We start from the raw sequence: 16,557 nt of genomic DNA, 5'->3' as shown, positions 1-16,557 counted from the left end.
GAAGCAAGTCTCCCTCGATTCCCAGGGACTGCCTGTGATGATGACACACACAAGATTTATTAAAGTAAATTTAAAAACAATCAAAGGAAAAAGTGCTTCCTAAATTCTCCCTCCCCCCTCCCGCCATGCGGTCCTCCAACGCGGCAAGGACCCTGATCAACCCGCTAAGACCATAAAAGGACATAACACCCCCCCTTCCCCATCCTACAACTGAATTACTCATTAAAACAACCCTCACCCAAAAACATTGTTAAAATAAATTTAAAAAAATAACAAAAAACAACTAAACATTTAAACTCTTAAAAATAAAAATCAGCACATCAAAGTACATAACTCAATCTTCCCAAAAGAAGGTAATAGCAACTTAAAATCAACCACCTTCAAAATCCGGAGACCAATCCCTTCCCCGGGAACAACAAGACCTCCACTCCAACCGCCGCATGTTAAATCCAGCCTGAGGCTTTTAATCGGCACTAGGCCCAGAAATAACTAAAAACAAAGTGACCCGACTACTCAATCCCTAAAAGCCACAAAAATTAAAGAGACCACCCCGAACCGAGATCTCTCCCACACAACCTGACCGAGACCCCCCCCCACACACAACCTAACCGAGACCCCCCAACACACAACCTAACCGAGACCCCCCCCACACAACCTAACCGAGAGCCCGCCACACAGACAACCTAACTGAGCCCCTGCCCCACACACAACCTAACCGCGATTCCCCCCCCCCCACACACAACCTAACCGAGATCCCCCACACACACACAACCTAACCGAGACCCCCCACACACACACAACCTAACCGAGACCCCACAGCAAGATACAGTTGCACAAAAACAAAAATAATTTTTTTTTCAAAAAAATTAAATCAGGGTTCCCAGCAAAACAAACGGCCTCAACAAATGGAGGTCATCATCATCATAGGCAGTCCCTTGGAATCGAGGAAAACTTGCTTCCGCTCTAAAAGTGATTTCTCAGGTGACTGTACAGTCCAATACGGGAATTACAGTCTCTGTCACAGGTGGGACAGACAGCCGTTGAGGGGAGGGGTGGGTGGGACAGGTTTGCCGCACACTCTTTCCACTGCCTGCTTGTTTTCTGCATGCTCTCGGTGATGAACTCGAGGTGCTCAGCGCCCTCCCGGATGCACTTCCTCCACTTAGGTCGGTCTTTCACCAGGGATTCCCAAGTGTCAGTGGGGATGTTGTACTTTATCAGGGAGGCTTTGAGGGTGTCCTTGTAATGTTTCCTCTGCCCACCTTTGGCTCATTTGCCATGAAGGAGTTCCGAGTAGAGCGCTTGCTTTGGGAGTCTCGTGTCGGGCATGCGGACAATGTGGTCTGCCCAGCGGAGCTGGTCAAGTGTGGTCAGTGCTTCAATGCTGGGGATGTTGGTCTGGTTGAGGACGCTAACGTTGATGCGTCTGTCCTCCCAGGGGATTTGTAGGATCTTGCGGAGACACATTGGTGGTATTTCTCCAGCGACTTGGTGTCTACTGTACATGCTCCATGTCTCTGAGCCATACAGGAGGGCGGGTATTACTACAGCCCTGTAGACCATGAGCTTGGTGGTAGGTTTGAGGGCCTGGTCTTCAAACACTCTTTTCCTCAGCCACCGCTCGCTCCAACCCGATAAATAAACAACAGACTCACTCTCCACAACCAAAAAATGTTAGCAAACCCACCAAATCCCCCCCGCCCGCCATGTAACCGAAACGTAATCTGCAAATTTACAAATGTTTAAATGAATAAAATGGGAAGACACAGACTCAGGGACATGTGGCACCACACTGTGACCAATCAGCATTCTGCCCAACAGCAGCAACAAGGCTCCGTTTCCAACAGACTGATTCCACAGAATCCTTGAATGGCTTAAACAATAACAATAACTCCCCAATTAATATCCCTAACTTAGAACACTGATAATATTAACAATAAATCCAAAAAATACAGTTGACTTATTTACAATTAATAAGTTCCCTAACTCCACAGGAATCAATTGAATACATAGTAAGGAACTGACAACCCACCTAATAACCAATTTTAAATGACAACCCCCCTCCCCCGTCCCCCCCTGCAAAAGATAACCCTGCCTAAATCAACAACCCCCTAAGAAGGACTGTATATAAATACAATCCAATCTCCATCAATTTAATCTCTTGGCACAATTCAATTTACCATCAATTTAATTATTAATAAAACACTTGCATAAACGTTCCAAAGGAACATTACCCCACTGTCCGAAACAACAAAGGCCCTAACCCTAGAAATAGAATGGTACACCAGTATCCAGAATAAAATTAGAGCAAGGCATCAGTGTCCAGAATGACACACAAAGTCACAGCCTCTCTGATACAGCAAATAATAGACAGGAGAAAACCCAAACAACTAAAAAGAGGAAGCTAGAACAGAAGGTATATTACCCATATTAACCCAGCCCCACATCTAATCTAAAAACAGAGCATTGCATCAGTGTCCAGAATGATACACAAAGGCACAGCGGTCTAGACACAATAAACAGGGGGCATCAGAGAATCCAATTTACCAAAAAGAAACTAGAACCTAAAGGATCATACTGTTAATCAACATAATTCAAAATAATGAAAATAACTAAAGAGGATAAATCAAGCGACAATGACAAGAAAGGCTGAGTAGTAAACTCCGGAAAGTGTGAACCGATCAAAAGTGGCAGAAAGGAATGCAACATTCCAAAGGGGCGTTACCCCACTGTCCGAAACACCAACAACAACCTCAAAAAACACTAACAGTTTTGTCAAGTACAGTTTCCCCTTCATAAATCCGTGTTGATTCTGCCCAATCCTGTTATTATTTGCGAAGTCCCCTGTTACCACGTGCTTAATAATCGATTCTAGCATTATCTCTACCACTGATTTCATGGCTACCGGTACAGCACGGCTTAGATAAAGAGTAAATCTCACTCCATCCTGTCCCAAACAATACCAGGGTTGATACAGAGTAAATCTCAGTCTACAGTATCCCAAACACTCCCAGGGCATGTACAGCATGGGTTACATACAGAGTAAAGCTCCCTCTACACAGTCCATCAAACACTCCCCGGGCAGGTACAGTATGGGTGAGATACAGAGTAAAGCTCCCTCTACACAGTCCCATCAAACACTCCCCGGGCAGGTACAGTATGGGTGAGATACAGAGTAAAGCTCCCTCTACACAGTCCCATCAAACACTTCCCGGGCAGCTACAGTACAGGTTAGACACAGAGTATATCTTCCTCTACCTTGCCTCAAATACTCCTAGGGCACGTACAACACGGGTCAGATACAGAGAAATCTCCACCCATGACTAGACCACACCCACTGATTGCTTAACCAGAAGGCAATGCCGGTCAGCGAGCACAGGGTGATGGGTTAGCTGGACTTGTTGCGAGTTAGGGCATGGGCAGCCGAGTTGTGGATCAACTCGAGTTTATGTCGGGTAGAATGTGGGAGGAGTGCGTTGGAATAGTCATGTCCAGAGATGACAAAGGCATGGATGAGGGCTTCAGCAGAGGATGAGTGTAAATGGGCGATGTTTCAGAGGTGGAATAAGCAATCTTAGTTATGCTGCGGATAGGATATGTGGTCAAAAACTTATGTCGGGGTCAAGTATGACACCAAGGTTGCGAACAGTCTGCTTGAGCATCAGACAGAAGTTGGGGAGAGGGATGGAGTCGGTGGCTAAGGAACGGAGTTTGTGACAATGATAATTACAAATATTAAAATATTTCACAGGCTATCACATGCAAAATGTGTGGGTGAGTTTTTTTTAATTAAATCGGTTCCAAAAACGGGTTAACAGATACAGAAAGTAACGGATTTCAAATATTATGCAAGACAGTCCAATAAAGGGGTGGTTCAAAGGATTTCAGCTGAGTTTACAGTGAGACATTGCAGTTAAGTCTACTACAACCACAAGTCATGTATTCAAACGGAACAAGTTTGAGGTTTGATATGATAGAAGGCGAACTAGGTGAGAAGTGATGTAAGTTAGAGTAAGAAAAAGCACTAAAATGGAACAGTCGGTAACAGAAAATCAATTACTCTCCTCTGATCACGGAGAAACATAGAAAATAGGTGCAGGAGTAGGCCATTCGGCCCTTCGAGCCTGCACCACCATTCAATAAGATCATGGCTGATCCTTCACCTCAGTACCCCTTTCCTGCTTTCTCTCCATACCCCTTGATCTCTTTCGCTGTAAGGGCCATATCTAACTCCCTCTTGAATATATCCAATGAACTGGCATCAACAACTCTCTGCGGCAGAGAATTCCACAGGTTAACAACTCTGAGTGAAGAATTTTCTCTTCAGCTCAGTCCTAAATGGATTACTCCTTATCCTTATACTGTGTCCTCTGGTCCTGGATTTCCAAAACATTGGGAATATTCTTCCTGCATCTAACCTGTTCAGTCCCATCAGAACTTTATATGTTTCTATGAGATCCCCTCTCATCCTTCTAAACTCCAGTGAATACTCGAGTGGCTCAGTTGATCCAGTCTTTCCCAATATGTCAGTCCTGCCATTCCGGGAATCAGTCTGGTGAACCTTTGCTGCACTCCCTCAAAATAACAAGAACGTCCTTCCTCAGATTAGGAGACTAAAACTGAACACAATATTCCAGGTGAGGCCTCTCCAAGGCCCTGTACAACTGCAGTAAGACCTCCCTGCTCCTATACTCAAATCCCCTAGCTATGATGGCCAACATACCATTTGCTTCTTCACCGCCTGCTGTACCTGCATGCCAACTTTCAACGACTATTGTACCATGACACCCAGGTCTCGTTGCACCTCCTCTTTTCCTAATCTGCCGCCATTCAGATAATATTCTGCCTTCATGTTTTTGCCACCAAAGTGGATAACCTCACATTTACCCACATTATACTGCATCTGCATGCATTTGTCCAAACACCTAACCTGTCCAAGTCACCCTGCAGCATCTTAGCATCCTCCTCACAGCTCACACCGCCACCCAGTTTAGTGTCATCTGCAAACTTGGAGATAATACACAAATTCATTCATCTACATCATTGCTGTATATTGTAAATAGCTGGGGTCCCAGCACTGAGCCCTGCGGCACCCCACTAGTCACTGCCTGCCATTCTGAAAAGGACCCGTTAATCCTGACTCTCTGCTTCCTTCTGCCAACTAGTTCTCTATCCATGTCAGTACATTACCCCCAATACCATGTGCTTTAATTTTGCACACAAGTGTCTTGTGTGGGACATTGTCAAAAGCCCTTTGAAAGTCCAAATACACCACATCCACTGGTTCTCCCTTGTCCACTCTACTGGAAACATCCTCAAAAAATTCTAGAAGATTTGTCAAGCATGATTTCCCTTTCACACATCCATGCTGACTTGGACTGATCCTGTCACTGCTTTCCAAATGTGCTGCTATTTCATCTGTAATAATTGATTGCAACATTTTCCTCACTATTGAGGTCAGGTTAACCTGTCCGTAATTATTCGTTTTCTCTCTCCCTCCTTTTTTAAAAAGTGGTGTTATATTAGCTACCCTCCAGTCCATAGGAACTGATCCAGAGTCCATAGACTGTTGGAAAATAGTCACCAATGCATCCACCATTTCTATGGCCACTTCCTTAAGTACTCTGGGAAACAGACTATCACGCCACAGGGATTTATCGGCCTTCAATCCCATCAATTTCCCTAACACAATTTCCCGCCTAATAAGGATTTCCTTCAGTTCCTCCTTCTCACTAGATCCTCTGTCCCCTAGTATTTCCAGAAGGTTATTTGTGTCTTCCTTCATGAAGACAGAACCAAAGTATTTGTTCAACTGGTCTGCAATTTCTTTGTTCCCCATTATAAATTCACCTGAATCTGACTGCAAGGGACCTACGTTTGTCTTCACTAATCTTTTTCTCTTCACATATCTATAGAAGCGCTTGCTGTCAGTTTTTATGTTCCTAGCAAGCTAACTCTCATACTCTATTTTCCCCCTCCTAATTAAACACTTTGTCCTCCTCTACTGGATTCTAAATTTCACCCAGTCCTCAGGTTTGATGCTTTTTCTGGCCAATTTATATGCCTCTTCCTTGGATTTAACACTATCCTTAATTTCCCTTGTTAGCCACGGTTGAGCCACCTTCTCCGTTTTGTTTTTACTCCAGACAGGGATGTACAATTGTTGAAGTTCATCCATGTGCTCTTTAAATGTTGCCATTGCCAATCCACCATCAACCCTTTAAGTATCATTCGCCACTCTATTCTAGCCAATTCACGTCTTATACCATCGAAGTTACATTTCCTTAAGTTCAAGACCCTAGTCTCTGAATTAACTGTGTCACTCTCCATCTTGATAAAGAATTCTGCCATATTATGGTCACTCTTCCCCAAGGGGTCTCGCACAACAAGATTGCTAATTAGTCCTTTCTCATTACACATCATCCAGTCTAGGATGGCCAGCCCTCTAGTTGTTTCCTCGACATATTGGTCTAGAAATACACTCCAGGAAATCTTCCTTCACCATATTGCTACCAATTTGGTTAGCTCCATTTATATGTAGATTAAAGCCGCCCATGATAACTGCTGTACCATTATTGCATGCATCTCTAATTTCTTGTTTGATGCTGTCCACGACCCCACTGTTTGGTGGTCTGTACACAACTCCCACTAGCGTTTTCTGCCCTTTGGTATACCGCAGCTCCACCCATACAGATTCCACATCATCCATATCCTTCCCTACTATTGTGTTAATTTCCTCTTTAACCAGCAAAGCTACCCCACCTCCTTTTCCTTTCTATCTATCCTTCCTGAATGCTGATTACTCATGAGTTCTCAGCTTTGGTCACCCTGGAGCCATGTCTCCGTGATGCCAATTATATCATATTTGTTAATTGCTGCCTGCGCAGTTAATTCGTCCACCTAATTACGAATACACCTCGCATTGAGGCGCAGAGCCTTCAGGCTTGTCTTTTTAACACCCTTTGCCCCTTTAGAATTTGGCTGTAATGTGGCCCTTTTTCATTTTTGACTTGGGTTTTGCTGCCCTCCGCTTTTACTTTTCTTATTTCTATCTTTTGCTTCAAATATTCGACACACTGTGTTTGAAACAAAGCTGATTTATTCAACATTTATAGACAATATTAATCTCCAGCTCACATATAGGGGTTATTAAGATCATCAGGAACAAACAATAACTGCCAGAATGAGCATGGTTCTGTGCCCAATGCAATCACAGTAAATCCTGTTCCAGTCACAAATGCAGGATGTCAATGGCGGGGCTTTTGTCCAGCATGCACGACGGGCGAGAATGTGCCGCACCCAGACTACAGGAGCTCATTGCGCAGGGGCGGGTCCTGCCTGGGGTTTGAGCATGCGCGGTCCGTGTAATGGCGGAAGAGCCACGTGTAGTATAGGCTGCTCAGAATTGTCATTTTCAGCGGGTCGGAGGGGAGCAATGGACCAGCGGGGAGCCGGGGAGGCTTTATAAACAACCGGTGCCCGCCGCAAGCCCGGAATAATAACCGGAATATCGACGGTTGCAGCTTCGGGGCTTTCTCCCGGTCACAGGCCAGGCTAACGGCAGCCATCTTCGTGCAGGAAGGCAGGTTCAGTGCTCAGCCATCTTGATTCAGTGAGTAGCACAGCGCATGCGCGGCCATCTTGGTGCAGGAACAAAGTGAATGATGTCAGTGTCTGTTTCCAACCGGGTCCTAGTGCGGAAAGCAATGTATCAGATAATTTATTCTCACTCCCCACATCTCGGATTTCTCACCATCTCCCCGAAAGGCGTTGCTCAGTTCTGAGTTTATGTTCACACAATTACATAAGAATATGAGAAATAGGAGCAGGAGTAGGTCATTTGACCCCCCGAGCCTGCTCGCCATTCAATAAGATCATGGCTGGTCTGATCATGGACTCAGCTCCACTTCCCTGCCCGCTTCCCATAACCCTTTACTCCCTTATCACTCAAAAATCTGTCTATCTCCGCCTTAAATATATTCAATGACCCAGCCTCCACAGCTCTCAGGGCAGAGAATTCCACAGATTTACAACTCTCTGAAAGAAGAAATTCCTCCTCATCTCAGTTTTAAATGGCCGGCATCCACCTTGTCGAGCCCCCTCATTATCATTAAGTTTCAATAAGATCACCTCTCATTCTTCTGAACTCCAATGTGTATAGGACCAGCCTACTCAACCTATCCTCATATCATCTCCTGAATCAACCTAGCGAACCTTCTCTGAACTGCCTCCAATGCAAGTATATCCTTCCTTAAATACGGAGACCAAAACTGTACGCAGTACTCCAGGTCTCAAGGTCTCACCCACACCCTGTACAGTTGTAGTAGGACTTCTCTGCTTTTATACTCTATCCCCCTTGCAAGATAGGCCAATATTCCATTTGCCTTCTTGATTACTTGCTGTACCTGCACAATAATTTTTTGTGTTTCATGCACAAGGACCCCCAGGTCTCTCTGTAATGCAGCTCTTTGCAATTTTTTTCTATTTAAATTATAATTTGCTTTTCTATTATTTCTGCCAAAGTGGATAACCTCACATTTTACCACGTTATACTGCATCTGCCAAATGTTTGCCCACTCACTTAACCTGTCTACATCCCTTTGCTGATTTTTTGTGTTCTCGCAATTTTTGTATCAACAGCAAACTTGGTCCCTTCATCCAGGTCATTAATATAGATTGTAAATAGTTGAGGATCCAGCACCGATCCCTGCGGCACTCCACTAGTCATATTTGCCAACTGGAAAATGACCCATTTATCCCGACTCTCTGTTTTCTATTTAGCCAATCCTCTATCCATGCCATAACATATTACCCCCAACCCTGTGAGCTTTTATCTTATGCAGTAATCTCTTAGGTGGCACCTTATCGAATGCCTTCTGGAAATCCAAATACACCACATAGATGTTAGGCTAACTGGTCTATAGTATAGTGTCCTGCTTTATGTTTCCCTGCACCTATTTTCTATGTTTCTATAATGTTCCCAATGTTGGGGAAGTCCAGAACCAGGGGTCACAGTCTGAGGATAAGGGGTAAGCCATTTAGGACCGAGATGAGGAGAAACTTCTTCACCCAGAGAGTGGTGAACCTGTGGAATTCTCTACCACAGAAAGTAGTTGAGGCCAATTCACTAAATATATTCAAAAGGGAGTTAGATGAAGTCCTTACTACTCGGGGGATCAAGGGTTATGGCGAGAAAGCAGGAAGGGGGTACTGAAGTTTCATGTTCAGCCATGAACTCATTGAATGGCGGTGCAGGCTAGAAGGGCTGAATGGCCTACTCCTGCACCTATTTTCTATGTTTCTATGTTTCTATCCACTGCTTCCCCCTTATCCACCTGCTTATTACATCCTCAAAGAACTCCAGCGAATTTATCAAACATGATTTCCCTTTCATAAAACCATGCTGAATCTGCTTGATTGAATCATGCTTTTCCAAATATCCTGCTACTGCTTCCTTAATAATGGACTCCAGCATTTTCCCAACGATAGATGTTAGGCTAACTGGTCTATAGTATAGTGTCCTGCTTTTTGTCTGCCTCCTTTTTCAAATAGGGGCGTTACATTTGCGGTTTTCCAATCTGTTGGAACCGCCCCAGAATCCAGGGAATTTTGGTAGATTACAACCAATGCATCCACTATCTCTGCAGCCACTTCTCTTAAGACCCTAGGATGCAAGCCATCACCAAGGGACTTGTCCGCCTTTAATCCCATTATTTTATCTAATACTACGTTATTAGTGATAGTGATTGTATTACGTTCCTCCCTACCTACAGCCCCTTGATTATCCACTATTGGGATGTTTTTAGTGTCTTCTACTATGAAGGACTCTTACTATCTGTTTTTATATTTTGTTCTAGTTTACTTTCATAATCTATCTTCCCTCTTAATCATTTTTTTTAGTCGTACTCTGCTGGCTTTTAAAAATTCCCAATCCTCTAGCCTCCCACTAGTCTTGGCCATGTTGTATGCCTGTGTTTTCAATTTGATACCGTCCCTTATTTCATTAGTTAGCCACGGATGGTTATCCCTTCTCTTACAGTCTTTCCTTCTCATTGAGATATATTTTTGTTGTAGGTTATGAAATATCTCCTTAACTATCTACCACTGCTCATCAACCGTCCCATTCTTTAGTCTATTTTCCCAGTCCACTTTAGCCAACTCTGCCCTCATACCATTGTAGTCTCCTTTATTTAAGCTTCGGACCCTGGTTTGAGAACCAACTTTCTTACCCTCCAACTGAATTTGAAATTCAACCATATTATGGTCACTCATTCCTAGAGGATCTTTTACTACGAGATCATTTATTAATCCTGCCTCATTACACAGTATTAGATCTAAGATAGTCTGCTCCCTGGTTGGTTCCGCAACGTACTGTTCAAAGAAACTATCCCGGATACACTCTATGGACTCCTCCTCAAGGCTCCCCAGGCCAATTTGCTTTGTCCAATCAACATGAGGTTTAAAATCACCCGTAATTATTGCCGTTCCTTTATTACAAACCTCCATTATTTCTTGATTTATACTCCGTCCAACAGTGTAGCTACTGTTAGGGTGCCTATAGACTATGCCCACCAGTGATTTTTTCCCTTTATTATTCCTTATCTCCACCCAAACTGATTCAATATCTTGATCCTCTGAGCAAATATCGTTTCTCACTAACGCACTGATCCCATCCGTTATCAACAGCGCTACCCCACCTCCTTTTCCTTTCTGCCTGTCCTTCCGAATTGTCAAATACCCCTGAATATTCAGTTCCCAGTCCTGGTCACTTTGCAACCATGTCTCTGTAACGGCTATCTGATCATACCCATTTGTATCTATTTGTGCCGTCAACTCATCTATTTTGTTACGAATGTTATGTGCATTTAGACAAAGATCTTTTAAATTTGTTTTTTTACACTTTTTTCCTGCTTTTTTACTCTGTCCTTCAAACTCACTTTCTACATTTTTGCTTTCTAATTCTAGCTTTACTTCCCTTCCTCCTGAATCTATTTTCAGGTTCCCATCCCCCTGCCAAACTAGTTTAAACCCTTCCTAGCACTAGCAAACCCACCCGCGAGGATATTGGTCCCGGCTCTGTTGAGGTGCAACCCGTCCGGCTTATACAGTGCCACCTCCCCCAGAAGTGGTCCCAATGCGTCAGGAATCTAAACCCCTCCCACCTGCACCATCTCTCCAGCCACGCAGTCATCTGCTCTATCCTCCTATTTCTGTGCTCACTAGCTCGTGGCACCGGGACTAATTTTAAATATCACCCGAGACCCTGCCTCTGTTTATATTACACTAGACCCTGTCCCTGTTTGTATTACATTAGACAGTACTTTCTTTAGAAATAGAAGTATAGAGTACAAAAGTGTGGATATTATGATGAACCTGTACAAAGCACTGGTTCGGCCTCAACCTGAGTATTATGCCCAATTGTGGGCAACGCACTTTAGGAATAATGTGAAGGCCTTAGAGAGGGTGCAGAAAAGATTTACGAGAATGATTCCAGGGATGAGGGACTTCAGTTACCTGGACTGGAGAAGCTGGGGTTGCAAGGGGGATAGAGTATAAAAGCAGAGAAGTTCTGCTACAACTGTACAGGATATTGATGAGGCCACATCTGGAGTACTGCATACAGTTTTGGTCTCCGTATTTAAGGAAGGATATACTTTCACATTGGAGGCAGTTCAGAGAAGGTTCACCAGGTTGATTCCTGAGATGAGGGGGTTGACTTATGAAGAAAGGTTGAGTAATTTGGGTCTCTGCACATTGCAGTTCAGAAGAATGAGATGTGATTGTATTGAAACATAAAAGATACTGAGGGGGCTTGACAAGGTGGATGCAGAGAGGATGTTTCCACTCATAGGGGAATCTAGAACCAAGGGGCATAGTTTCAGAATAAGGAGTCGCCCATTTAAAACTGAGATGAGGCGGAATTTCTTCTCTTGAGGGTTGTAAATCTGTAGAATTCTCTGCCCCAGAGAGCTGTGGAGGCTGGGTCATTGAATATATTTAAGGCGGAGATAGACAGATATTTGAGCGATAAAGGAATAAAGGTTTATGGGGAGTGGGAGGAAAGTGGAGCTGAGCCCATGATCAGATCAGCCATGATCGTATTGAATGGCGGAGCAGGCTCGAGGGGCCAAATAGTCTACTCCCGCTCTTATTTCTTATGTTCTCCTTAGAGCAGGGAAGATTGAGAGGAGATTTTATAGAGGTGTTCAAAATTAAGAGGGGTCTTGCCAGAGTGGATAGAGAGATACTATTCCCATTGGCAGAAGGGTCGAGAACCAGAGGACACAGATTTAAGATGATTGGCAAAAGAACCAAAGGCAACACAAGAAAAAAGCTTTTTGCGTAGTGAGTGGTTAATATCTGGAATGCACGGCCTGAAAGGGTGGTGGAGGCAGACTCAATCACGGCTTTCAAAAGGGAGTTGGATAAGTTCCTGAAAGAAAAACATTTGCAGGGCTGTGGGGTAAGGGCGGGGCAGTGGGACTAGCTGAGGTGCTCTTGCAGAGAGCTGGCACGGGCTCGATGGGCCGAACGGTCTTCTGTGCTGTAACCATTCTCTGATTCGATGGTTCTAACTCTATCAGCATAAGCCTCTATTCCCTTCTCCCTCACAGGCTGATCTGAAGTGCATCGATACTGGAAACACAGAGCGACCAATCCAGAGCCGCTCTGTATCAGGGTGGGCACTGGATGCGGAAGTCGCTCCCTGGCCTCCTGTGTGGGTCTGTTTGTTGCATCAGTTTGTGCTGGAGTGGAGAGGGGGGGGGGTGGGGAGAAACTGCTGGGTTTCACCCCCAGTACCTCTGAGCCCAGTCGGGCCCAACAATTTCCGATGAGAGACTGTCAATGGCGGTAGATTCTAGGGGAGATTAAGCTGCGAAACACACACTGCCCGCACAATGTAGAAGAGTATTGGTTTAGGAACAAGTATTTCTGTACAGGCGTTCAGTATGCAGATTTGTTTTAAGCCCTTCTTGGGATGTGGGTGTCGCTAGTAAGGTCAGAATATATTTCCAATTTCCATTTGCCCCTTGACAAGGTGATGGTGGGCCTTCTCGAACCGCTGCAGTCCGTGTGGTGAAGGTCCTCCCACTATGCTGTTAGGTGAGGAGTTCCAGGATTTTCACCCAGTAACAATGTAGGAACGGTGATATATGCCCAAGTCAGGATGGTGAGAGACTTGGAGTGGAACTTGGAGGTGATGGATTTCCCATGCACCTGCTGCCCTGGTCCATCTAGGTGGGAGAGGTTCTAGGTTTGGGAGGTTCTGTCAAAGTTCTGGTTGACCTGCAGATGTATAAAGTCCCTCCTCTTCGCCCCGCCCACCTCTCCCTCCTCCCATAGAGGCCAGAGTCTTGTGTAGGCTTAGGGTGGTGGGTTCCCGTCCCTGAAGGACATTAGTGACCAGTTGGGTTTTTACGACAATCCGACAGCTTTCATGCTTACTTTTTTTTCTGCTGACGGCCGCACAAATAACCAGGTTCATTCAGCTCAATTTCACAACCTGCCTTTGTGTTTTGTGGGTTCTCTCTCACCCACCCTTTTTCTTGTTTGAAATTCACTTACAGGGTATTAAACGGGGAGGATTTGTCGACCGGAGGCTCAAACCAAACATCACATTAAGATCTGACGGAGTCACTCGATTCATCGGGACCTGAATATCATCGGCCTTTGACCATGGAAGCAAAAAGCACTGTTCACAGCGGGGAGAAGCTCTACACGTGCTCTGTGTGTGGACAAGGCTTCAGCCGATCATCCAACCTGGAGAGACACAAGCGCAGTCACACTGGGGAGAAACCGTGTGGGGACTGTGGGAAACGTTTCAACTACCCGTCCCAGCTGGAAACACATCAGCGAGTTCACACTGGGGAGAGGCCGTTCACCTGCTCTGATTGTGGGAAGGGATTCACTCAGTCCTCCCACCTGCTGACACACCAGCGAGTTCACACTGGGGAGAGGCCGTTCACCTGCTCTGAGTGTGGGAAGGGATTCATTCGGTCCTCCCACCTGCTGACACACCAGCGAGCTCACACTGGGGAGAGGCCATTCACCTGCTCTGAGTGTGGGAAGGGATTCACTACATCATCCAACCTGCTGACTCATCAGCGAGTTCACACTAGGGAGAGGCCGTTCACCTGCTCGGATTGTGGGAAGGGATTCACTCAGTCATCCAACCTGCTGACACACCAGCGAGTTCACACTAGGGAGAGGCCTTTCACCTGCTCTGATTGTGGGAAGGGATTCATTACATCATCCAACCTGCTGACACACCAGCGAGTTCACACTGGGGAGGAACCATTCACCTGCTCCGTTTGTGGGAAGGGATTCATTCAGCCCTCCCACCTGCTGACACACCAGCGAGTTCACACTAGGGAGAGGCCGTTCACATGCTCCGATTGTGGGAAGGGATTCACTACATCATCCAACCTGCTGACACACCAGCGAGTTCACACTGGGGAGAGGCCGTTCACCTGCTCCGATTGTGGGAAGGGATTCACTCAGTTCTCCCATCTGCTGAGGCACCAGCGAGTTCACACTGGGGAGAGGCCGTTCACCTGCTGCGAGTGTGGGGAGGGATTCACTCAGTCCTCCAGCCTGCTGGCACACCAGCGAGTTCACACTGGGGAGAGGCCGTTCACCTGCTCCGATTGTGGGAAGGGATTCACTCGGTTCTCCCACCTGCTGACACACCAGCGAGTTCACACTGGGGAGAGGCCATTCACCTGCTCCGATTGTGGGAAGGGATTCACTCGGTTCTCCCACCTGCTGACACACCAGCGAGTTCACACTGGGGAGAGGCCATTCACCTGCTCGGAGTGTGGGAAGGGATTCACTACATCATCCAACCTGCTGACACACCAGCGAGTTCACAAGTGATTGCAGGGGTTGGATTCTGCTGTTATTGCTGCTGTTAATCACATTCTGACTGAATCGTGTTCATTCTGACAGTTGGAGTTTGTTTCCGCTGATGTTAATAACGCCTGTAACTGGACTGGAGTTTAATATTTGTGATATATTCAAATAAATTAGTGTTGCTTTCAACACATTGCTGTGGATTTTTGTCTTTCCCACCGGAGTGTTTAGCATCAGCTGGCTGGAGCTCAGAGAGGACAATCTGGGGGAGGATCGTATGGGGGGAGTCTGGACACAGTCCTTTCGGGTCACACTGAGAGGGCCAAATGGCACTTTGGTCATTCTCATCTCTCTTCACTGACAGCAAAGTCGCCATGCGGGTTAATCTTGATGCGTGTAAGGTGTGGATGATATCCAGACATGGGTGTTTAAAGAGATGGGACAGGTGCTCTGTCAGTCCCTTGCCCATATCTCCAACAGCTCAGTAGAGTCAGGGATTGTTCCCTGAGATTGGAAGATAGCACACGTAGTTACCATTTTCCAAATTGGGCACAAGTCAGAAATCGTGAACTGAAGGCCCATCAACGTGACCTCGATTATGGGAAGGTGCTTGAAGGGATCCTGAGAGATGCTGTTTTCGATCATGGGGAAAGGGAAGGGGCCATTAGAGATACTGAACACGGATTCTGGTAAACATGGTCATGTCTTACAAACTAGCTTGAGTTTGTAAAGAAGCCGTTAGGTTGGTGGATGGGGGAATCCAGTTGACATTGTCTACCTCAGGGTGTCAAACTCATTTTCTATGGTGGGCCTTATCCAATATCCAGGCACTTGGCATGGGCCACATTCAGCAAAAGCTATTAATATAGGAATAAATGAAGATAAACTACATCAGAATTTACATTTAGACTTTATTTACTGCTGCTGCTCCCCATCCCTGGCACCTCTTAGCTTGAGCATTCATGAACTGACCCTGCTCAAACAATAACCACAAGGATATCGCTGCATTGTTCTGCCTGTGACCACAAGGCTGTGTCACTGCCATACACAGATAGCGTTTCCTTGCTTCACATCCCCATACAAACACCATCACTTCACACATCCCCTTTCTAAACAATTGCAGCAGACATGAGCAAGAATGTGAGGCTTATTAAAAGACACATTTCATTACAGCAAAGGTTACACTGGGAGAAATATTCAGTTATGTTCCATTACAGGCAAAATGCCGGGCAAACCAGCTGCACACTGGCACCTGAACAATGCCTCATCGGCCTACAGGCTTTTCTTAAATAGATTCGCTGCCTGGTTATAAACTTAAACCAGCTTTGCAGGCGTGATGCTCTATTCACACATTGAAGGAGAGAGAGATGCTCTGGGGTACACGCTAAGTCCAGTAGCTGGAAGTGATTAACAGACTGGGTTTTGTGTTTAGTGATCCCGGGCTTGTTACCAATACCAGCAAAGATGAAGCCCATGGAATAAAAAGGACAGTGAATGCTGTCTCACTGCGAGCGAGTCAGAATGAGAAGCTTTAACAGCTGATGTTTCACAAAGGGAGACCTCACCAGACCAAAGGACATTGTTGGTGTTTAATGGGCTGTTTGTGTCACTGGGCTACAGGAGGCGATTTGTGACAGAAGGAAAGCTGGTCATGAGAATGTGGCAAAAGGACGGAGATAGGGAATCATGGGAAAATAGCTAAAG

General features: G+C 45.6%; 1 protein-coding gene across 3 annotated transcripts in view; it reads left to right on the top strand.

Annotated features, from left to right (window-relative positions):
* The window catches only part of LOC139250701 (zinc finger protein 229-like), a 103,850-nt gene extending 88,808 nt beyond the window's left edge, over nt 1-15,042 (top strand). For 2 of the 3 annotated variants that reach the window (XM_070873076.1, XM_070873075.1), the window contains exon 3: nt 13,569-15,042. In XM_070873076.1, the coding sequence (XP_070729177.1) occupies nt 13,678-14,877 (1,200 nt within the window). In that variant the 5' untranslated portion in view covers nt 13,569-13,677 and the 3' untranslated portion in view covers nt 14,878-15,042. Of the gene's footprint in view, nt 1-7,330; nt 7,613-13,568 lie in introns of those variants that run through there. The other variant, XM_070873077.1, reaches the window with a different exon arrangement.
* Nucleotides 15,043-16,557: the final 1,515 nt, after the last annotated feature.

The sequence above is a fragment of the Pristiophorus japonicus genome, unplaced genomic scaffold (genome assembly GCF_044704955.1).
Source record: "Pristiophorus japonicus isolate sPriJap1 unplaced genomic scaffold, sPriJap1.hap1 HAP1_SCAFFOLD_416, whole genome shotgun sequence".
NCBI lineage: Eukaryota > Metazoa > Chordata > Chondrichthyes > Pristiophoridae > Pristiophorus > Pristiophorus japonicus.
Note: the sequence above shows the minus strand (reverse complement) of the source record. Positions and strands in the feature narration are given on the sequence as shown.